Here is a 23,379-nt window from a genome sequence, read left to right as displayed (position 1 = left end):
CCAACTTTCTTCTTTTGACATTTGTTAAAAGCCCACCCTGGGTACCCACAGGTAGAGAGCGCTCTCTGGACATGTTGTGTCTCCTTTTTCCTTCCCTCAGCACTAGTTGGTATTTGTTCTGCTCTATGTTGGAGGGTCCTAATAACCCCTAGTTTATGTTGTAGTGGATGGTTAGATTCAAAAAGCAGGTATTGGTCAGTGTGTGTGGCCTTTCTAAAGACCTCTGTAAGTAGCTGTCTGTCCTCTCCTATAATTACCTTGCAGTCTAAGAAGGCTAGTTGGTTCTCTTTAGCGTCCTTGCGAGTAAATTTGATATTGGTGTCCACCGCATAGATATGATCTGTGAAAGACTGAATTTCCTGTTTTTTGATTATGACAAAGGTGTCATCCACGTATCTAAACCAGTGCCTAGGTTTAGTCCCTGAGAAGGAAGTGAGAGCCTGTTTTCTCCATCTCTTCCATGTACAGATTTGCCACTATGGGTGAGACTGGTGAGCCCATAGCACAACCATGAATTTGTCTGTAAAATTTCCCTCTAAACTGAAAATACGTAGTGTTAAGGCAAATTTCCAATAATTGGCAGATGTGGTCAGCACTAAGTTTTGGTCTCCGATGCAGAGTTGAGTCCTCGAGCAGTCTCTTCCTCACCACCGAGACTGCTGCTGAGGTGGGGACAGATGTGAAAAGTGAAGTCACATCATAAGACACCAAAGTTTCCTCTGGCTCCAATCTGAGGTCTTTGATACTCTCCACAAACCCTTTTGTGTTCTCTATATGATGATCAGTGTTGCCTACCTATTTTAAACCAGTAAATACCCTGAGACAAAAACTAGTGCATCCTAAAGACAAGGCTCCAAACCAAAAACAGAGCAATGTGGTCTATTCCATCGACTGTAAAGATGAGGAATGCAAAGAGCACTACATTGGGGAAACTAAGCAAATGCTCCAAAAAAGGCTTTATCAACACCGCAGGGACAATTCTAGTGGTCCTCAATCAGCAGTACATCTACACCTTAAAGCAACCAATCACTCTTTTGAGGACAGCGAGGTAAAGATTTTGGCCAAAGAAAACAGATGGTTTGAAAGAGGAGTAAAGGAAGCTATTTTTGTCAAACAACAGAACCCATCATTGAATCGGAATGGTGGTTTGAGGTTTAATTTGGACCCTGTGTTCAGCAGGTTACTGAGACCAAAACCCACAGCTCTTAGTCTTGCAAATGAGGTAGAGCCAGGGCCAAGCCAGAACAATAGATGCTAACTAGCCAGTATCAGAGTCGTTCATACCTAACTACAGGGAGCTACACTTCCCTTTGTTCGGAGGTGGTAATGGCAGGATTACTCCGCCCAGTCTTAGTGTAAGGAACCATAGGAGGAGGGTGTTGGCACACCAATTCCGCCCACTCTTACTGTATTTAAGGCCTAGGCTACCAGCACTTGTTAGTTCGCTGACGAAGCTCTTTGGATGGGGAGCGAAACATTTGACACTTTCTTCACAGAAGTACAGATGATGTCTCAAGAAGCCTTTCCCTCGAAAAACAAGTTACTGTTGGCTGCCCCACACCAGAGCAACGTCAGGAAACTCAACTGTCCTCCCTGCACTCGCTATGTTCCTTAATGTTAAACTTGTTCAAAATAAACTAAATTACCATGTATGTCACCAAGTATGTATATGTATGTGTGGTCATATCAGCAGAGTCTGGCCAGTTCACCCCTGAGACGTCCGTGCTGCACACTCACCCAACTCAATGTAAGACACAATGCAAATTAATTACTCCTGTCCTGCTGTATAGCTGCTGTAGCAAAGCTATCAGGATTTGGTTGACCTCACTTTTTTTCCCTTTCAGGTGGGACATCCCCTGTAGTCTTCAATGTGGGCGGAGCAGCAGGAGGTGCTACCAATTCACCAGTTCCAAAACGTAGTGGCTCAGGAACTGGAAACACACTGAAGGTAATGAGGATAAGAGGTGACACCAGTCACACGTTTTGTAACCAAACCAGACCAGACATGCTATGGTCCAACTCGGTTCATACAGCAAAAAAAAAAAAACAGTGCAACTGTAGTCTGAGTTGATCTAGTAAATACCACAACAGTACAACTCGCATATGACTGATTTCAGTAATTATGCCAGACCTTTACGATTGTGATCTGACTAGATCCAATCAGACCAGTTCCAGTGTCAATTAAACTTACTTGACAAAGTAAGACTGCATTCCAACTAGACAAGGGGTCAGCAACCTTTACCATCAAAAGTGCAGTTTTTTGAAAAACAATCTTGAGCCGCAAAACATTACACAGCTTATACATTTTAAAAAGTTTTAATCTTTTTTACATTTTTCCTGTTAATAGAATAGAGTTCAACTATCAGAAGTGCAGAGAGCATGTGTAGGCCTACTCTGAAATAATTTAAATACTGAACTGTGTAGGCTTTTTTGAGTCATTCTCACATTTGTGTAAAATTAAAACAAAACGTAGCCAACTTTAACATAAAAAGTCCATCAGAGTTCACATATGTGCATATCAGTGCCGTCTGCTCAATATCCTGTACATCACTTGACTCATCACAGGCAATTGCATAAGCTTGCGCTGAATTAATGTTATCAATTTGCCTACTGGTGATGTTTGTTGCCATTCTATTGGTCCTGGCCTTGACTGTCTTTGCAGAGAGAGGCATTTCCTTCATTTTCTGAATAATTTCCTGTTGATTTTTTTATTTGGAGAATAGATGTTGTGATATTTTTATGAATGCTTCTTTCATATATTTTCCTTCTGTGAACGGCTTCCCCCTCCGTAACCACAACACTAGCAGCTGTCGTTGAGTTTGGAGCATTCATACACTTCTTGAAAGTATGTTTGCTCTGCTCAACCTTCCATAGTAGTTCCGAAATTGCTCCCTTATGCCCATCTGCATTTGGGTACTTGAGTGCTTGTTTTGAAACTGTCTTTTAACGATACATTTTTTTGTTGTTTGCAAATTTCTCACCACTTATCAAGCACATGAGTAAGCCAGTCTCATTGGCAGTGAAGGCAAAGCAATACAGTCGTCCCTCGCTACATTGAATATTCGAATATTGCTCACAGCTCTGTTGCGGTTTTTCAAAAATGAATTAAGCAAGAAATGATCACTGTTTTGTGGTTGACTAAAAATATTGAAAGACAAGTCATATGTAGTATTCTGGTCACTAGGTGTCAGTAATGTTACATTGACGATACATTACCTTAAATTACATCAACCTAACACTGCACTTTGCCATAGCATGTCCGACAGTAAAAAAGATCTCCTCTCCTTCCGTGTGGAAGTGGGACGTTCTTGCCTTCTTCCCCACTTTGATTGAAACATTTTCTTAAGTTTAGAACAAATACATTAGAAGCTAACTAGTTAGCTAGGTAGCTTGCTATATGCTATGAGCGACGGCCGTCTTTCATGTCTCTGCAGTGATCCCGTAGCCTACGCAGTGTTGCGCGATGTGGTGTAAACAAACAATAATAGGAGGTAAAGGTGAATATAGGGGTGTTATTCCATGTCTACAGGGCCCTAATTATGGTAAAAAAATATAATTTAGAAAGTCATAAACAGGTATTCTATGCTCTAATTACCAAAATATTAAGTTTATTAATATTGAATTCTACTTTGTGGGAATTTACTTAGTGAAACCTATTAACCACGATAAACGAGGGACTACTGCATGTCCATTCAGAATAAACTCTTAATTTTTTTTAGGTTTTTTTGGGGGGGACATATTCATGGTTATAGATAGCTTACTGTGGAAGTAGCACACTTACAAGACGTCGTGTGTCACTGCACACACTGGCCCCCCTCCCACTTTCCTTGCTCATCCTATCAGCAGTCAGAACGCAGTGTAGATACATTCATGGAATTGCATAGAATATTTCAAACTGTTTTCGAAAATGCACATTTATTCCACTTCGGTGTTAAAAATCACAGAGCTCGCCGTGGGAGCCACAACAAGGAGGCTGAAGAGTCACATGTGGCTCCAGAGCCGGTTGCTGACCACTGAACTAGACCAAAACAGTACAACCGTGGCTTGAGTAGATCCAATAATTATACTAGACCAGTAATCAAAGTAGGTTCAGTAAATACACCAGACCAATGTGATCCATCTAGATCCAGTATTTACAACAGACCAAAACCACTGAGGCTTGACTAACCCAGTAAATGTCCTAGACCAGTACCACTGTGGTCTGGCTAAATACAATAATACTACAAGACCAGTACAACTTCATTCTGACTAGACCAAAACAGCACTACTATACAGTGGAATTAATCAGTTCCAGAACATTTGAGTGTTTGCCCCTTTCCTGATTTCTTTTTTTTTTTTTGCATGTTTGTCACACTTAAATGTTTCAGATCATCAAACAAATTTAAATAGTAGTCAATGACAACACAACTGAACACAAAATTTGTAGTTTTTAAACATTTTATTGTTAGGGGAAAATAAAATCCAAACCTACATGGCTCTGTGTGGGGAAAAAAAACAACTAATAACTGGTTGGGCCACCCTTAGCAGCAACAACTGCAATCAAGCGTTTGCGATAACTTGCAGTGAGTTACAGCGCTGTGGAGGATTCCGGTCAGGACTTTGACTAGGCATTCAGGCCATTCAGAGGTGGACTTGCTGGTGTGTTTTGGATCATTGTCCTGCTTCAGAACCCAAGTTGGTTTCAGCTTGACGTCACGAACCGATGGCCAGACATTCTGCTTCAGGATTTTTTGGGAGACAGCAGAATTTATGGTTCTATTTATCACAGCAAGTCTTTCTGCTCCTAAAGCAGAAAAACATCCCCAGACCACCACTACCACCACCATATTTTACTGTTGGTATGATGTTTTTTTCTGAAATGCGAGGTTACTTTTACGCCAGATGTAATGGGACACACACCTTCCAAAAAGTTCAACTTTTGTCTCGTCAGACCACAGAGTATTTTCTCAAAGGTCTTGGGGATCATCAAGATGTTTTCTGGTAAAATTGAGACAAGCCTTACTGTTGTTTTTGTTTGGCAGTGGTTTTCGTCTTGGAACTCTGCCATGCAGGCCATTTTTGCCCAGTGTCTTTCTTTTGGTGGAGTAATGAACACTGACCTTAACTGAGGCAAGTGAGGCCTGCAGTTCTTCAATGTTGTGGGGTCTTTTGTGACCTCTAAAACGAGCCGTCACTGCGCTCTTGCGGTAATTTTGGTCGGCCGGCCGCTCCTGGGAAGGTTCATCACTGTTCTATGTTTTCGCCTTTTATGGATAATAGCTCTCACTGTGGTTCAAGTCCCAAAACTTTAGATATGGCTTTTAACCTTTTCCAGATGTTTTAAGGGTAGGCAATGAGTTTTTCACACAATGCCATGTAGGGTTTTTTTTCTCCCTTATAATAACAAGTCCCATTTAAAAACTGCATTTTGTGTTCAGTTGTGTTGTCATTGACTCATACTTAAATTTGTTTGATCTGCAACATTTAAGTCTGAGAACATGCAAAAAAAACAAGAAATCAGGAAGGGAGCAAACACTTTTTCACACCACTGTATTAGTAATCAAACAGACAGCTAACAGTAAAGCTAACAGTAAAGTTTTGTGATAAAAATACATGAAGATCACTGTTGTACTCAGTGTACTGCATTAATAACGTACAAGACGCGCGCAAGCCATATTGTATGCTAACTGAGAATTTTACCATAAGTTTTTTACATTAACTGAAAAACATGCTATTTGGGGTATACATTAACTGAGGTTCCACTGTACTAGAAAAGTACTATTGTGTCCAACTTAGATCCAGCAAATAAACCAGACAAGTATGGCAGTGGTCCAACTAAATCCCATAATTTTAAAGTGTGTGCGTGTCTACGTGTGTGTGTGTGTGTCGTCACAGCGCTGGTTGACTAGTCCGGTTAGGAGGCTGAGTCAAGGAAAAGTGGATGGACAGAAAAAAGCTCCAATCAGAAACAGGAGGCGGGACAATAGGCCAGAAGTGACTACGCCCCTCACAGGCAATTCAACAATGGTAAACACAAACATACACAAACCAGCTTAGTTTAGAACAAGCAAAAGAGAGAAGATGGATTTGCATGTTGTTTTATGTGCATAGAAGATGAAAAAGGAGGATGAAGGGCAAAGTGGAGGAGAGGAGGAGCCAGAGGAAGAAAGCCACACCCCCTTACCACCTCCCATGCAGATCATCAAAGATCCCAACAACCCAGAGGTAACATTAAATAGTGACTTTTTGACCTCTCTGCTGTTTTTTTTTTTTTCATTTGTTTGACTGTCATTGGTCTGCAGCCGCTTGACTCTGACCAAAGCTCTAATGAGTCGGACAGTGAGCAGCGAAACAAAGCTCTGAGAGGACGCATGTGAGACGAACACACACACTCCAGTCAATATCGATGAGCTGAGTACTCTAACACAAGCAACTAAACTTTGCCTTTGTGTGTGTGTGCGTGTGTTTGTGTGCGTGGTGCGTGTGGAGGTTTGTGGTAAATGAGATGGTCCAGTCTGAGAAGGACTACGTGAAGGACCTGGGTGTCATCGTTGAGGTCAGATGGGAAACCTGTGCACATTCACAATTCATAAGAGGCATTGAGGTATCTGAAGTATCTATGTGCATGTGTGTGCATATAACAGGGCTTCATGTCGAGGTTGGATGTCCGAGGGATCCCAGAGGACATGAGAGGAAAAGACAAGATTGTTTTTGGCAACATCCAGCAGATCTACGACTGGCATCGCGAGTAGGTGTACAACACATGTGCACACACATACAATGCACAGTTGGACTCATTGTATGTTGTCCTCCAGTTTCTTTCTGGTCGAGTTGGAGCATTGCATTCAGAACCATGACCTTCTGGCAGACCTCTTCATCAGACATGTGAGTTGTCTCCTTGGGTGGAGCATCCTGTTGGTGGAGCATTACTTGGAAACACCCATAAGCAACAGCAGATGGGGCCAATAGTCATGTTTTTTCATTCGGAAATAAGAAACATTTTATTCTGTGGCACAATGTAACAGCGTGTGTGTGGTGCACTGCAGGAGCGTCGCCTACACATGTATGTGGTTTACTGTCAGAACAAGCCAAGGTCAGAGTACATCGTGATTGAGTACGAGACCTTCTTTGAGGTACATTTCTGTGCTTGACCCACAATCCGAATGAGAGCTGTTATCCACCGCACAAAGTGCAACACATTTCCTCTGTGTATATGCAGGAGATCCAGCATGAGATCAGCTGCAGGATGTCCATCAGTGATTACCTGATCAAGCCCATCCAGAGGATAACCAAGTATCAGCTGTTACTAAAGGTTGGTCACATGACATGTCACATGACTTTCACATGAGCAATGAGTAAAGTTGTTATAATTTGTGTGCGGCTCAGGATTTCCTCAAATACACAGCCAAAGCCGGGCTAGACTCTGAGGAGATTGAGGTATGTTTCCTAACTGTTGGCTGAACTGCAGAAAGAAGTGCACAAGAGCACATGAAAAAAACACACTGTGTGTCTGTGTGTGTGTAGAAAGCCCTGGAGCTGATGTCACTGGTCCCGAAGCGCTGCAATGACATGATGAACCTAGGTCGCTTGCAGGGATATGAGGTACGAGGAAAGATTTATTTGTTAAAAAACACCAATAAGCAGCTGAGTTAACGGATGTTCTCATTCACTGGCAGTAATATGAAACCTATCAGCCTTGGCTGCACTACTTTGACATGACAGGAATGAATGGCAAACATGATTATTGTGATGCACCAATGCACCCTAGGAGTGTATTAAAGCCTAATGTGTGTCTGTCTACAGGGGAAGTTGACCTCTCAGGGTAAGCTGCTGCAACAGGAGACGTTCTGCGTTTGGGAGCAGGATGGAGGAGTTTTGTCTCGGAGCAAAGAGCGCCGAGTTTTCCTGTTTGAGCAGATTGTTATTTTTAGCGAACTCCTTCGTAAAGGATCCAACAACCCTGGATACCAGTTCAAAAACAGCATCAAGGTAACCAACTGGTATAGGCTGGTTAAGTCGGGTTGAAGTGAGCAGCTGGTTGTGTCTCCAGGTGAGTTACCTGGCCATGCAAGAGAGCGTTGATGGAGACCTCTGCAAGTTTGTGTTGTGGTCTCGTGGCTCAGCAGCACGCTTCACGCTGCAGGCGTCCTCAACAAGCATTAAGACCACCTGGGTGGAGAACATCACTGCCCTGCTAGAGGCTCAGAACAACTTCCTGTCTGGTGAGTGAAGGGGGGCAGGCACTGCAATGTTCCCTTTTATAACTATTTCTTATTTACTAATTATTATTTAGATCTATTAGGGTGCAACGATACAGAAAATTCACAGGTTGGTTTGATTTGATACTGAAGTGTCACAGTTTGATATTTTTTCAATACAAAAAATACATTTTCAGCCTTTAACTAGTATTTTATTGCAATCACCAACATTTGTTTCAACTCAAACATACAGTTTTTAAAGCCCGTTTAAAGACTCATTTTCTGCTGTGCATACTTAGAAGTTAGAACCATATAAAATAATAACAGCATAAAAATAATAATACAATTTAAAAAAAATACATATTTTACAATTAAATTCAATGTGGCCATAGAGATAATTACACATAATTCATCAATTGTTCATAGATACGACTGTATTTCAATCATTTCATTATTTCCACAATTAATTGGAAGGGTCCAGTTTGCTATTAAACATTGCAATTATATAATAAACTAAAATAATGATGAAATGACAATACAGCTGAAGTCAAGGCAACATATAAAAACTTAAACCATAAGAGTATTTTTTTCAATTCATCATAAATTAGGGCTGTCAAATGATTAAAAATGTTAATCAAATGTCACAGTTTTCAAATTACTTAATCATGATTAATCATCATTTGCCACTATGTGTGAAATATGCCCATTTGTATTGTATTTTATGTCCAGAAAGACAAATGACAGGACACCATTACTGTATATATATTTGTATTAACAGCTCCAGTGAGCCTTACTTTAACCACATATGAGCCATAAAGGATTGCATTCAAAGACACGGCGTAACTTAAGTTGAATTCACATGTTTTGAATGTCGATGTATTTTCTCGGATTTCCGAGCATACTTGTTTAAATGCAGCAAATTGTACTTCCGCAGTAAGTTTTACATTAGTGAGAGATAAGAATATCCACTTACTGTTTTTCTTTGTCTTTGTCTTTATTTAGACAACACATACACACATAATAAAGACGTTGTGATCGTAGTACCAGCGAATGCGCCTTGCTGTCGTCTAGTGACAAAGAGGAAGTATCTTTCCCAGGACGAGCTGACAAGAGACGTGTTAGTGAGTTGGAGACACATATATGGTGTTGGAATTGCACTGCTGGTCATGTGTTCAGGTCAGAATGAAGTTGTAATAGAGCAGCAGACTCTGTGGGGACGTCTGCCATCATAACGACATGATGTGCATGCGTTAATGACGCAAAAAAATTTTACGGAATTAATGAAATACATTAGTTACCAATGTTAATAAACTATTTTTGACAGCCCTACATAAAATAACAATTAAGTGTAGAAAAACACATTTCCATAATGAGTTCAGGGCGCGCATGGTGCAATTGACTTTTTTTTTTTTTTTAAAGGTTTTGCATGGAACTAACCTGCTAAAAATGCAACGGACTTGGGCTTTTATTATTTGTATATTTGGGGTGTCACGATACACTCAGCTCATGAGACGAATTGATACCGGGTTCACAAGAACGAGACGAGATGATATTTTAACGTTACTTTCAAGAAAACTACAATGACAAAATATAGGACTGTACAAACAGACTCTTTTATTTAACTGAGACACAAAACGATGAAGGTACATTTTGTAATGTTTTATGACTGTGCATGCATGACCTAAGCATGATGCTTTTAATTGTTGAACTTTTTTCCACAAATTGAAACAAAAACTAAAAATGATAAAAGTTAAAATAATGATGGCAGTTGTAGCTGCTACTACTATTATTTATGTTGACGTGTATTTATGTAAAGACATGGTAAATGGAGGGCCGCACAGTGGTCGAGTGGTTAGCACGTTGGCCAACACAGTAACAGCCTGGGTTCGATTCTCCCTTGGGCATTTCTGTGTGGAGTTTGGGTGTGTGCGCGTGGGTTTTCTCCGGGTACTCCGGCTTCCTCCCACATTGTTAGGTTAATTGGTGACTCTAAATTGTCCATAGGTATGAATGTGAGTGTGAATTGCTGGCGACCAGTCCAGGGTGTACCCCGCCTGTCGCCCGAAGTCAGCTGGGATAGGCTCCAGCATGCCCCCGCGATGAGGAGAAGCGGTATAGAAAATGGATGGATGTTACATAGATTGCAGTAGACTACCATAAATCATGGTGTATTAACCGCACCCCCATTTTCAGGCTCACGGTGGGGGAAAAAGATTTTTTTTTTCATAAATGCCTGCCAACTCTTATCTCAAATCAAATCAACATGCGTAAATGTACTAAGCAATTTCAAAAAGAAGAAGAAAGGAGAAATCTGCCGTCCATCAATTCATCTGCAATGGAATTACATAATGCTGCATTGCTTCAGCGTGAATTTGAATAAACTCCAATGTTTATTCAATAAACTCCAATGTTTATTCAAGCATACACAAGCATTTTCAGCAACTGTACGAGAGCGCTAAAGTCAAAGCAACAGTCTGACCCAGAGACGGCTTCCCAAATGCGCTTCTGGTCAATTTCTCCCTGTATTTATAGCCAAATTCTGGCCTAGCGGACCCAAGCGTCCACGAACTTGCATCTAGCGGCGCCAAACTTTGACTGGGCGTTGTTGGAGTGGTGATGAACTTTGCCGTGGCGGAAAATGGCCGCTCGTAATATTTTGTGCAGCTCAAAACTTTCGGAGCAGTAGGAGGGACCATCAACGTTGCCTTAACGGGGTCCAACTTCTGTTTAACGGTGGTGAACGAGCGGCGATTAATTTTTTTCACCGCTCCAGAAACGCTACAGCAAAGTTCAGGCGGTGTGACCGGGCTTGTAGTACGAGTGATCTTCCGCTGAAGCGTTGTCTGATATTATTTTTCAGTCCGAGTCTGGTCACAGACCTGTCATCGTGTATAAACCGCACCCCGATTTTTTGCTTCTTAGAGGTGGAAAAAAAGTGTGGTTTATACACTGTGCTTTATGGTAGCTTTATTTTTACACTAAACCAGTGGTTCTTAACCTGGGTTCGATCGAACCCTAGGGGTTCGGTGAGTCGGTCCCAGGGGTTTGGCGGAGCCTCCGCCACGGAAGTTAGGACACACCAGACCCATCATGTCAATTCGTCATGACACACCACTGCTTAGCCATCACTGGCTGCAGATAATCACATTACATTGCTTGCCTTGGCCAATCAATGCTGCGAAGAATTTAGCGCGCTCATGGTGCGTTCCATTTGTACTTGGAAGTCAGAATTTCCGAGTTCCTAGCGGGAACACCCAACTGAAACACCCCCTGAAGTCGGAATGTTCAACTTGGAAGTCAAAGTATCCACGACACCTCTGAGTTAACAATCAATGATGGCTGCCTCGTGTGTAAACGATAAATAATCAATAAATAATTTATAAAAAATATTGCTATAGTGTGAAGTTTTTCTGACTTGGCAACTGGAACGCTTTTAACTCGGAGATCACATCACTCTCACTCCGACTTCCAAGTTCTGAGTACAAATGAAACGCACTATGAAGTAGTCAGCGTGTGACTGATGTGGTAGCACGTCGTGTGATTTCCTTCTTAATATTTGAATCCATACTAACTATGTCGAGCAAAAAATGAAAGTGGTCGGACAAACATGGACAGCATGGATTCACATGTATCACGGACCATGATGGGAGTCAGCGTCCTGCCTCCGTCATTTTGTGCACCAGTAAACAAATATATACCTATAAACAAACATATACTGTACCTATGTCTTGAATTTGAAAAAAAAATTATATTTTATTTTTCACTAAAGAAGGGTTCGGTGAATGGGCATATGAAATTGATGGGGTTCGGTACCTCCAACAAGGTTAAGAACCACTGCACTAAAGGAACTACAGTTCCCACGAAACTTAGAATGGTGCACCAGGAATAGTGAATTTTTTTTACATTTTGATAGACGTACTGTAGACGTCATACGCAGTGATCGTGTTTTGATTTGACAGATCTTAATTAAGCCTGATCAAATGTAGAATTACAACAGCTTCTGCTAGGACATGAACATCGACACAGCTATTGAATTCTGATGAAAAAAACATTCACATGTCGCGAGCGAGTGACTCTGGGAACAGCGAGTACAGGTCGGAAAGCACTTAATGTGCAGTTCCAATCTTGCCTTGCACACTGCAGCTTTCATTTTACACGTATTACCATTCACAGTAGCAATGGATGACCTCTTCCTGTGAGACAGCACTCTAAATGTGAAATATTGTCTCGTTTGAATCTTGTGTGTTAAGTGACACCCCTAATGTATGTGCGTATTACAATGGAGTTATTTTATCCGTAATTTGCAGGGATATCCGATATTGGCTTTTTTGCTGATTTCCGATATGCCGGTATTGTCCTACTCTCAAGTTCCGATTCCGATATCAACCGATACCGATATGTGTAACATCACATATCTCCTGTCGTGGAATTAACACATATCTGTTGTGAAACTAATGGATGCAGCATCAGCAATTAGCTTCTCGGCGTGGCTGTAAACAACATCTCACGCACGCAAACTACCATGTCTTCCTGCCGCTATTTCCGCGTTTTTTTACATTCCTGCTACCCCATAGACATATGAATTAGAGTTGGTCCATATGTGTATGTATCTTGATACTTTTGAGATGTATCACGATGTGACAATATAATTAAATTCAGCTGAGTTTAAAAAGCTACAAACCTTAACCCATATAATTAAAAATTATTTCATTAAAAGTCAGCTTACCTTTATATTATATTGTTAATAATTGTAAAGTAAAAACATGATCTGATTGTAATGGAATCGAAATGGAAACATTAAAAGGGTTATCAATCGTAGAACTGCTGACATACATCGGTAACTTATCATTTCAGACTGGAAAATTTCCTAAAATGAAAACAGCTAAACTAGTTCAAAATTTTTAAATTAGAGACAAACATCAATTTACAAATTACTGACCAGTTTCCTTTTTACCACAATTATTATCAAGAAGCTGTGCAATAACAGGTTGGACAAATTTATGAATAAGAATGAATTACTCAAAGATAGTTGATATGGATACAGAGCTAACATTTCAACCTCCATGGCACTGATTGAAATGACGGAGGAAATTACCAGCGCTATAGACCACAGAAAGTGTGCAACGGCAGTATTTATAGATCTCACAAAAGCCTTCGATACAATTAATCATAATATTTTAACAGCAAAATTAGAAAGGTACGGAATCAGAGGATTAGTTTTGAATTGGGTGAAAAGCTACCTAGCAAACAGGAAGCAATATGTGAAACTAAGAGAATACATATCTGCAAGTTTGAATTTTACATGTGGACTACCCCAGGGGTCAATACTGGGACCAAAACTATTCAACTTGTATATTAATGACATCTATGAAGTGATGAAAGACCTGTGGTATTATTTGCGGATGATACTACTGCCTTTTGTTCTCGGGAAAGCACACAAGAGCTAATTAAAAAAGTCATTGCCATATTTAACTTATTGTCTGGAGATATGGGTAATAACTACGAAAGCAATCTTCACTTGCTAAATGTACTGCAAAAAAGATCAGTGAGGGTATAGAGAACATACAAGGCTTTATTTCTAAAATCACAAATATTAAAATTCGATGATTTAGTACATTTTCAAACAGGTAAAATAATGCATAAAGCTAACAATAACGTATCGCCCAAAAATGTCATACAATACGTTTCTACAAGAGAGGACAAACATGATCTTAGGGAAAAACTAAACTTGAAACACTTACAAGTGAGAACAATGTGAAAAACCCACAGCATTTTAGTAAGTGGAATCAAAATATGGACCGGATTGAGTAACAAATTCCAACAATGCACCAATAAGGGAATTCAAGAAACAATACAAGCAGTTGATGTTTGCAAAATACAAGGAAGAAGAGTCTTGAACGTTTTGTTATGTTTGTCTCTATTCATTATTATTTATTTATTATTACACTGATTATTATATATGATTTCTCTTTATTATGAAAACATCTTAATAATTACATCACCATATTGTTACATTACCTTATCATTATTCTATGTATTAAAAAAAAAAATCACATAGGGAATACAGGAAGTGAATAAATGTAACGCGACAGATGTGGAACGGATGGGGGGTAGGATTAAATAAGCTTTGCTTCTTCCTACTCCTTTTGGACATGTGGAACTGTGAATTGTACTATCTGATGTATTCCATTGTAACTTGTATGCATTTTCAAATCAAATTAAACCATTACTATTACCTATGGGACAGAGGAAAACCTCTTTTCCTCAACCTCACGAACACGCTGGCTCGTCTCCCCGCTGCTGCACTGACCAAAATCTCTGCAAACGTCTCAGATTCTGTGAAAACCGTTGAAAAAAGTTTGCCAGATAGCTGGTTAATATTTAAGTTGGTCTTTGCTGTATGTGACCAGCGGAGAGGCATGTGAAGTTTAAGAAAGTGTAAAAAAGAAACCCATACACAACAAGAGAGCGAGTGGCAGAGGTGCCATCTTCCTCACAATGTCGGTATAGGTCATTTTCTTATCATTGGAAGAATTTATACCGGCATATAAAAATGATCATCCAACCCTAACATAAATCAATGAATTGTGCGCAGGAATACCGTGTTTTCCACAATGTCTGCAAATGATGCTCTCAAAACAATGTTATATTGTTATATTGGCCAAATCATGCCGTCTATGAGACAAATACTGTCAAAGGTAATTGTTAAGTCTTACCTGTGAAATGTTATTCCCTGGGATTTGGTTTGCAGCACATGAATTAGCCCTCTTCTCCGCTCCGACTATTGCCACATCCAATATGGTGGCGACTGACGTAAGGCTCAGCGCTCAATGCGGCATCTACATATACATTATGTGTATGAGCTACCCCGCTTACCATTAGCGGTGTTTTGGCCCCCCCTCCACGTTCTACAATCCCGAACAGTTAAGCAAAACATCGGTGAAAGTATATGCCGTGTGTTTGTTATGGCGACAGCAATGTTGCTTGTGTCTCTTAAAGGGCCATATCGGCTTTCATTATAGGGAAAAAAACAATACCGATATCGACCGATATCAGGTCAATATTATCGGACATCCCTAGAAATTTGGATAATAAAAATGCCAGCCACATCAGGTGATTTCGTCCTTGCCGCAGAGGAGCAACAGAGAATCAAGAAGGTGATGTCAGCTGACTAATGTCATGTCACATTTGTCACTTAGGTTACTGTATCGTTCGTTCATACTGGTATCAAACCGATACCACTGTATTGAACAGTTCAATACAGATACATATACTGTTGCACCCGAACTAACTATGCAAAACCAATTGTGATCCTCTTCACATTTAGCTCTCCAGTCTCCCATCGAATACCAAAAGAAGGAAGGTGGGATATCAGTGACCCGCCCACTGTCATCAGTGCGATCACCTTCTGCCCCACCCACACCAAATGGCCATGCCTCTCAGCCTCTGTCAGAAAGCGATCAGGACGGCCAGGTGTGACTCAAACTAGCTCATTCTGTCATCTGTTCTGCTTGACTGTGCAGTAGAACTCATGACCTTTGACCACTAGGAGCTGGTGCTGGTGCTTCAGGACTTTGTGGCCGTACGTGAAGATGAGATCTCCGTGTTCCGAGGCGAGAAGGTACAGATTCTGGCCTCCAACCAGCAGGGTCAGAGTCTTGTGTATCGACCGGCCAACAGCGACTCACCGGCAGCTGAAGGCTGGGTGGCACGCAGCGCGCTCAGCACACAATGACATGCACATGCACTTACACTGACACACAAGCATGGAAACACACACATATATACACACAGACTCCCTGTAGCAGGTAATGTTAGACCCGCCCTTCCCTGTTCCCTGTTGTTTCAAAATAGTGTCAAAGAACAAACTCCACACATCATCTAATCAGGACTGTCACATACTGATGACGTCATCTTTTAGTCACCACCGCCAGACTGGGATTCCAGCAACCTGCTGTTGCTTAGCAACTAGAGACAGTTTTTAAAACAAAAAATGATGTGAATAATGTGTATAAAGACTATGAGGACGCACACTGCATACACACGCCTCTGCTTAGATGAAGATAAATGAAGATGATGAAGACTAATAGAATCTGTTTTTCAAGACAATAGGCAAACTGTAGTGTGGGTGTGTCAGAGTGTGTATTAGTGGCGCCATCTTGTGTATGTTTTTTCACTGTCAGGTGATGCCTCCTCTAGCATTGCCATGGCCACATTGTGTTGACGGTGACACCATTTATTATTTCGATTTTTTTTGTAAATCAGTCTACTCCCTCACCACCATTAGCATAGTAATCAGTGATGGCGCCACCATGGTGACTTCATTTGTGCAGCTCTGCTCACTTTGGATATTCTGATTATGCATTTTTTGTTTGTGTTTATAAATGAGACCGCTCTCTCTAACACTGGACTCTCTGTCCAACTTCCTGTCTGTCATCTCGTCCAGCATCCTGCCTGTTTCCCGTCCAACTTCTGATTTCTCTGTCCAATGTCGATAGTATTCCTATGTCTTCAACCTCCTGTCTTAATTCTTGCCTGTTCAGTATCGTCGTCCTCCGTGTCTAAAATGCTTTTTGTCCCCTTCTTCTTCTCTCTCACCCTCACCCAACTTTCTGCCTCTATATCCAACTTCCTGTTGCCTGTCTGCTTCTCTACCTGTCTGTCTGATTCTCCTGGTGCCATTCTCAGACAACACCCTCGTCCTTAAGGAACTATGCAGCCTGAAAAGTAGTCTTGGGTTTAAGGTAGAATGTAGCGCTCGAATTTTGACAGGTTTACAGAAAAGTGTAGTGCATTATGCTGGCTTCAAGCTCAAATAGAGGATTACTATGGATTCACGATTAAGTCATTTAGGGCAGAAGATAGTGCACTACAAAGTGTTTCAGGTAGAATGTGACGCACTACATTCAAAGGGTTTAAGATGAAGCGTGGTGCACTACATTTGAAGGGTTTATGAGAGAATGTTGCATTGTGAATGGTTTGAGGAGGAATATAGCTCACTACATTCAATTGAGGCCTAAACTAGATAGCACTATAAGGTGATGAAAAGCACACTATGAAGGATCAAGATGGGAAGCCGTGCACAGTGCACCAACCCTGTGGATGAGCATCCGACTGAAACAACCAACCAAACAGTGTTATTTCTACAAATCTAACAGCTGCTAAAAGTGACTACTAACAGCTCTGTGTCAAATGTTTGTAATAAACTTCATTTTTCATCCAAGATCATGTTCTTTGTATCATGTATTGTCATCAATATCGGCCCACGTTTCCAGAGCCTGTTTTGTGTAGTTTTCTGCTCTCCTACAATTTGACCCTCTCCCCCACTGTAGGTACTAAAAATAAACCAATATTGCTGTAAAGATAGCTGAAATTAGATTTAAGAATAGATGTTTTGTCTATTTTTGTCGAGCTGTTGCCCCATACCTAAAACCAAATGCTTTTCATGGTTCAATCGGGGGGAAAAAAAACAGATCGTGAATTTGTGTCAGCAGTTAAGGGTCAAAGGTGTGAGGTGTGTGATGCAGATAAGAGCAGCTGCAAAGCCATAAATTAATTTAACCAATTTGAGATTCCGAAGTCTGAAGTTCAGTCCCTCAGATTCTGCAGTTCCATTTTTAACACGTAGCACACACAATACAGTTGTGTGTTTTTTTATTTTTATAAAAACATACTTTTTTGTTGCCATTATGGCTTTGTTTTGTGTGAGACAATTAGACTTAAAGGAAAATGCAATTCTTTTGGAATTTTGCCCATTATCCACAATCCTTATATGAGACATGAACACATACTGTATGTCTTTCTCTTTTCTGTGCGTTCTAGGATATAAAAACAGCTGAAAAGATGCAGCTAAGAATGCAAGTAATTGGACACACATATTCCGCCGAAGCCTTCTGGAAAAAACTCAAAAAACGCCAACAATTCATCGTTTACATATCATGTGATGTTTATATTAGCAAAGCTACAGCGGCATTGTTATTACTATTATTAACATTGTAACGCCGAAGAACTATTTCACGCCGTATTGACACCTTGCCACACCACACCGGCTAGCCAGCTAGCGACTAGCTTCACCACATCAGCTCACAATGCCTCAGGCCACTACCGAAAGGTAACGCTACATATTGGAGCTGCTGCTGTGTTTTTATTTTTGAGTTTGGAAAAGTTAATGCTAGGGGTAGGCGTTTGTTTCTATGTTGGTATGTGTACCAATGTTGCAAAGTTTTTAAATATGTGAAATCAAGTCTGTGATTAATTCTATCTGATAAAGCATGACGTGAACTTTAATTTGATACCTCATTCAATTACCCTAATATTAAATAAGTTAGAGCAGGTTTTATACTGAAAAATAGTGCCTTTGGTGCCCATTTCTTTAACATTGAGACAAAAGCTGTGATCAACCCACGGACCTTGGCAAGTCCAACTGTGCTACAAATACATAATAATTTAGGCTGTGAAAATCTGTTTTAAAAGTCGACAGAGCAGCCATTTACATTTTTTTGATAATCAAAATGTCCAGGGAAGAAAGTGAGGTGTCATATTTTTCATGTAAATGCCTCACACTGCAGTTCAGCAGCGTGCTGTGTATTTGTTTTGTTTGTTTTTAACCACAAGACATACCTAGCTATCATCCATGACAGGAATGTATAAAATCCACCAACATCCACTCCATATTTGAGAAAGTTAATGTTTTTTTAGCATGATTTTATCCATATTTTACTTGCTTTTATATATATTTATTTTTACTAAAATATATTTATATATAATAACATGTATACAAATGAAAATACACCCAATGAAATTTTTTTTTTTTTTAATATTTTTAAGTACATTCCCACAGACTCTCCAAACCGAGTGTGCATGTACAGTGTCAGATTTTTGCATTGCTAAATATGGGTTTTGTAACATTGCTGCTATGTGAAATCAATGCATCCAGGAAGGAAGTTTGGGTAATGCTTAAAAAGGACCAAATACGCAAAATACTGTAAGTGTCAGGTTCTGTGTGCTGCTCTGCTGCCTTCTGGCTGTCTCTCGTTACAGCACACCTCTGAGGTTGCAGGTGGGATTGATTAAGCACACCTGCAGACGATTAGGAGCTGCCTACATAAGCTGCAGCCAGACTCCAAGCCTGCGCCAGCTACTTGCTCCTTCCAGCATCTAGTCTCCCGTATTGTTACTCGCTGATCGTGCGCGTCCTCGTATGCCTTTTTCCTCCCTGCAGTTGTGCGGTTCCCTGAAGCGGTGAGTTTTCATATACCAGTTCCTGCTTGATTATTCAGCAGCGTTTTCAGTTTTTGCTCTGCCTATTGTTTTGTGCAGCTTTTTGTGTTTTGTACCTTTTTCCTCTCTGCTAGTTTTTCCGCAGCACCCTTGGTTTTTCCCTGTGATTAGATCCAGGTGTTTTCAGTTGTACTTTGTGGTCTTTGTTGTATATTTTTCCATTACTTGGACACCCTTTGTTATAATAAACCTTTTGTTACGAATTGCTTGTCTCTGCTTTGGAATCCAGTTCACGGCTTAGCCGTTCCTCAACAGAACAATCTGGCCATTTACATGGATTCCGCGGAGCTCGAGCATTTCCGCTTCGCCTTGTCTCACCAGGGGCAAATGCTCGGTCAACACGCGCAATCCCCGAAGGAGATAAAGACAGCACTGGCTACGTTTGCGACCAGTGTGTCCGCTATTAGTGAGAGCCTGTGTATACCACCTAACCCAGTAGCTTCCCTGGACACCGCCATTCCCGCAATGGCGGCCGCGGACAGTGCACAGTCAGTACCGACACAGCTGGTCATACCCCAGAGGGAACCAAGTATTCCTCACCCCACACGTTACTTAGGTGAGTCGGAGTTATGTGAGCAGTTCCTACATCAATGCACTTTGGTGTTCGACCAGCAGCCCAGCACTTTTTTCACTGACCCAGCTAAAATAGCTTTCATTATGAGCTTACTTAATGGCCAGGCGGCAGCATGGGCTATGGCAGTAAGCAAAGCCAAGCCCACTGTACGTAATAACCTCATTTTTTGTCCGAATTTGGTGGAGTTTTTGACCACCCTATTAAGGACATGGAGGCAGGTAGCCGACTTTTGGACCTGAAACAGGGTGGTCGCTCGGTTGCGGCTTTTTCCGTGGACTTCCGGGTGCTAGCGGCAGAGAGCAGATACGACGACAAGGCTTTGAGAGGCATTTTTCACAAAGCATTACACACGTATTAAGGATGAGCTAGCTGTCAAGGACGACATCACTTCTCTAGAGCAGCTCATCGACCTAGCAGTTCGACTGGATAATCACCTCAGAGAAAGATTGGGAGAACATGGCGTGGACCGGTTGAGTGGGAGTTCCCAGATCCTTCAGACTGGACCAAGGAGCAACACCGTTCTACGCCGCTAAGGAGTACCTGGAGGACCTATGCAGGAGTCGCTAGAAGCTATACCCGACGAGCCCATGCAGTTGGGGGGTCGACGTCTCACTTCCGTTGAGCGTTCCCGCCGCCAACGTCTCCATCTTTGCCTGTACTGTGGAGGAGCAGGGCACAACATCGCCAAGTGCCCGGATCGACCTACTCGCCATCCTGGATCACCTGTGGATTCAGCCAAGCCGGTGCAGCTGATATTGTCTCAGGATCGACCTTCTACGCAGGCTCGTTCACCTCAAATTGACTGAGTATGCGAAGGAGGGGTTGAAACTGAGTCCTCAATCCAGAAACAGACAAAGGCTCCAGCTTCCGGGCAAGATTTCGGGTGGAGGCATTAACGTTACGATTACTGCTTTAGTGGACTCAGGGGCGGATGACTGTTTCATGGACTCTGATTTCGTGGACAGTTCGGGGTTTAGTAAGGTGGAGTTAAAGGATTCAAAGGAGGTATTATCTCTTGATGGCAGATTACTCACCAGACTGATTTTCTGTCACTTCAGCTATCAGGCAACCATCACGAATCTATTAAATTTTACATTATACCCTCCCAGTCAGCATCAGTTGTATTAGGATTAACTTGGCTAAAATTACATAACCTGAGTATTGACTGGAGAAATCAGGTAATTAGTTGGAACCTTTTTGTTATCAGAGTTGCCTGGGGTCAGTGGTGCAGCCCCCCACAGAGGATTGACTTATCCAGAGTTCCGGAGGTTTATCATGACTTGGAGTGTTCAGCAAGGATAGAGCTCAGTGCCTTCCACCCCATCGACCGTATGACTGCGCTATCAAGTTGTTACCAGATGCACCCCTGGCCAACGCCAAATTGTATAATGTGTCAGGCCCAGAACAGCAGACTATGAAGGATTATATTACCTCAGCACTTGCAGCAGGCTTGATCCGTCTTTCCCCGTCGCCTCTAGAGGCGGGATTTTTTTTTGTTGTTGTTGTGGACAAGACGGGTCCTTACGACCCTGTATAGATTATCATGGGCTTAATGACATTACTGTTAAGAATCGTTACCATTGATGGACTCTGCTTTCTCCTCCTTACACTCCGCTAAATTCTTTATAAAGCTTGACCTTAGAAACTCTTACCATTTGGTTCGCATTAAGGAGGGGGACGAGTGGAAGACGGCATTCAACACGCCGCTAGGGCACTTCGAATACCTTGTGATGCCATTCGGGCTTATTAATGCACCAGCCGTTTTTCAAAGTCTGATCAATGATGTGTTAAGAGACATGATTAATACATTTTGCTTTGTCTATTTGGATGATATCCTAATCTTTTGTAATTCTCTGCAGGATCACGTACAACACGTGCGTCAAGTTCTCCAGCGTCTCTTGGAGAACGGACTATTTGTAAAAGCAGAAAAATGTGAGTTCCACGCCTCTTCAGTCACCTTTTTGGGGTACATTGTGGAGAAGGACAAACTTAGAGCCAATCCCGCTAAGATCCAAGCGGTGGTCGATTGGTCTACTCCGACAACAAGAAAGCACTTGCAGAGGTTTCTGGGCTTTGCGAATTTCTACAGGAGATTTATTCGCAATTATAGCATTAAAGCCAAACCTCTGACGTCGTTTTTGTAGGTGTTTTCAGTTGTACTTTGTGGTCTTTGTTGTATATTTTTCCATTACTTGGACACCCTTTGTTATAATAAACCTTTTGTTACGAATTGCTTGTCTCTGCTTTGGAATCCAGTTCACGGCTTAGCCGTTCCTTAACAGAACAATCTGGCCATTTACATGGATTCCGCGGAGCTCGAGCATTTCCGCTTCGCTTTGTCTCACCAGGGGCAAATGCTCGGTCAACACGAGCAATCCCCGAAGGAGATAAAGACAGCACTGGCTACGTTTGCGACCAGTGTGTCCGCTATTAGTGAGAGCCTGTGTATACCACCTAACCCAGTAGCTTCCTTGGACACGCCATTCCCGCAATGGCGGCCGCGGACAGTGCACAGTCAGTACCGACACAGCTGGTCATACCCCAGAGGGAACCAAGTATTCCTCACCCCACACGTTACTTAGGTGAGTCGGAGTTATGTGAGCAGTTCCTACATCAATGCACTTTGGTGTTCGACCAGCAGCCCAGCACTTTTTTCACTGACCCAGCTAAAATAGCTTTCATTATGAGCTTACTTAATGGCCAGGCGGCAGCATGGGCTATGGCAGTAAGCAAAGCCAAGCCCACTGTACGTAATAACATTTTTTTTTTTTGTCCGAATTTGGTGGAGTTTTTGACCACCCTATTAAGGACATGGAGGCAGGTAGCCGACTTTTGGACCTGAAACAGGGTGGTCGCTCGGTTGCGGCTTTTTCCGTGGACTTCCGGGTTCACGGCTTAGTCGTTCCTGAACAGTAAGTATTACATGTTATCATGAATGTACCTCTTACTCGTTACAGTATGTAACCATAAAACCTTGTTGGAGGTGTTTTAATAGCGGTCTTGGTAGGCGGTATAGGTGTGTCCCATTACGTGCAGTAAATGAGCTGTCTCTTTTCATCTGTTTTAATATCTTTAGAATACCCAGAAAAAAGAAATGTGTGTTCATGTCTCGCATAAGGGCAAAATAAAAAAAAAAAAAGGTGCAGTTTTCCTTTAAGTCAAAGTCAGGTAAAAAGTAATTCTGTGGCATCTCAATGTTGGAAATTAAACACATTAAAGATGTTTGACAGGAGTGTTGTTGGCTTATACAACAGGCTAGTTAATGATAATGAGCTATAAGATTAGATTTGGGATAAACTAGATGGAATGCCCCTTCAAATTACAAGCACAGCCTTGTGGTAACAATCA

The 23,379-nt window shown here is 41.6% G+C and overlaps 1 protein-coding gene across 7 annotated transcripts in view; it reads left to right on the top strand.

Moving 5' to 3' along the window:
- LOC129181331 (kalirin-like) overlaps positions 1 to 17,400 on the top strand; it is a 36,584-nt gene extending 19,184 nt beyond the window's left edge. For 4 of the 7 annotated variants that reach the window (XM_054776414.1, XM_054776442.1, XM_054776405.1 and 1 more), the window contains 16 exons: positions 1,691 to 1,747; positions 1,845 to 1,948; positions 5,875 to 6,006; positions 6,091 to 6,204; positions 6,282 to 6,352; positions 6,469 to 6,535; positions 6,624 to 6,727; positions 6,795 to 6,864; positions 7,026 to 7,112; positions 7,199 to 7,291; positions 7,366 to 7,416; positions 7,504 to 7,581; positions 7,783 to 7,968; positions 8,030 to 8,201; positions 15,505 to 15,650; positions 15,727 to 17,400. In XM_054776414.1, the coding sequence (XP_054632389.1) occupies positions 1,691 to 1,747; positions 1,845 to 1,948; positions 5,875 to 6,006; positions 6,091 to 6,204; positions 6,282 to 6,352; positions 6,469 to 6,535; positions 6,624 to 6,727; positions 6,795 to 6,864; positions 7,026 to 7,112; positions 7,199 to 7,291; positions 7,366 to 7,416; positions 7,504 to 7,581; positions 7,783 to 7,968; positions 8,030 to 8,201; positions 15,505 to 15,650; positions 15,727 to 15,912 (1,718 nt within the window). In that variant the 3' untranslated portion in view covers positions 15,913 to 17,400. The remainder of the gene's footprint in view (positions 1 to 1,690; positions 1,748 to 1,844; positions 1,949 to 5,874; positions 6,007 to 6,090; positions 6,205 to 6,281; positions 6,353 to 6,468; positions 6,536 to 6,623; positions 6,728 to 6,794; positions 6,865 to 7,025; positions 7,113 to 7,198; positions 7,292 to 7,365; positions 7,417 to 7,503; positions 7,582 to 7,782; positions 7,969 to 8,029; positions 8,202 to 15,504; positions 15,651 to 15,726) is intronic. The other 3 variants (XM_054776424.1, XM_054776433.1, XM_054776453.1) reach the window with 3 other exon arrangements.
- The last annotated feature ends 5,979 nt before the right edge of the window (positions 17,401 to 23,379 follow it).

The sequence above is a fragment of the Dunckerocampus dactyliophorus genome, chromosome 1 (genome assembly GCF_027744805.1).
Source record: "Dunckerocampus dactyliophorus isolate RoL2022-P2 chromosome 1, RoL_Ddac_1.1, whole genome shotgun sequence".
Lineage (NCBI taxonomy): Eukaryota > Metazoa > Chordata > Actinopteri > Syngnathiformes > Syngnathidae > Dunckerocampus > Dunckerocampus dactyliophorus.
This window is presented reverse-complemented; position numbering and strand designations above follow the sequence as displayed.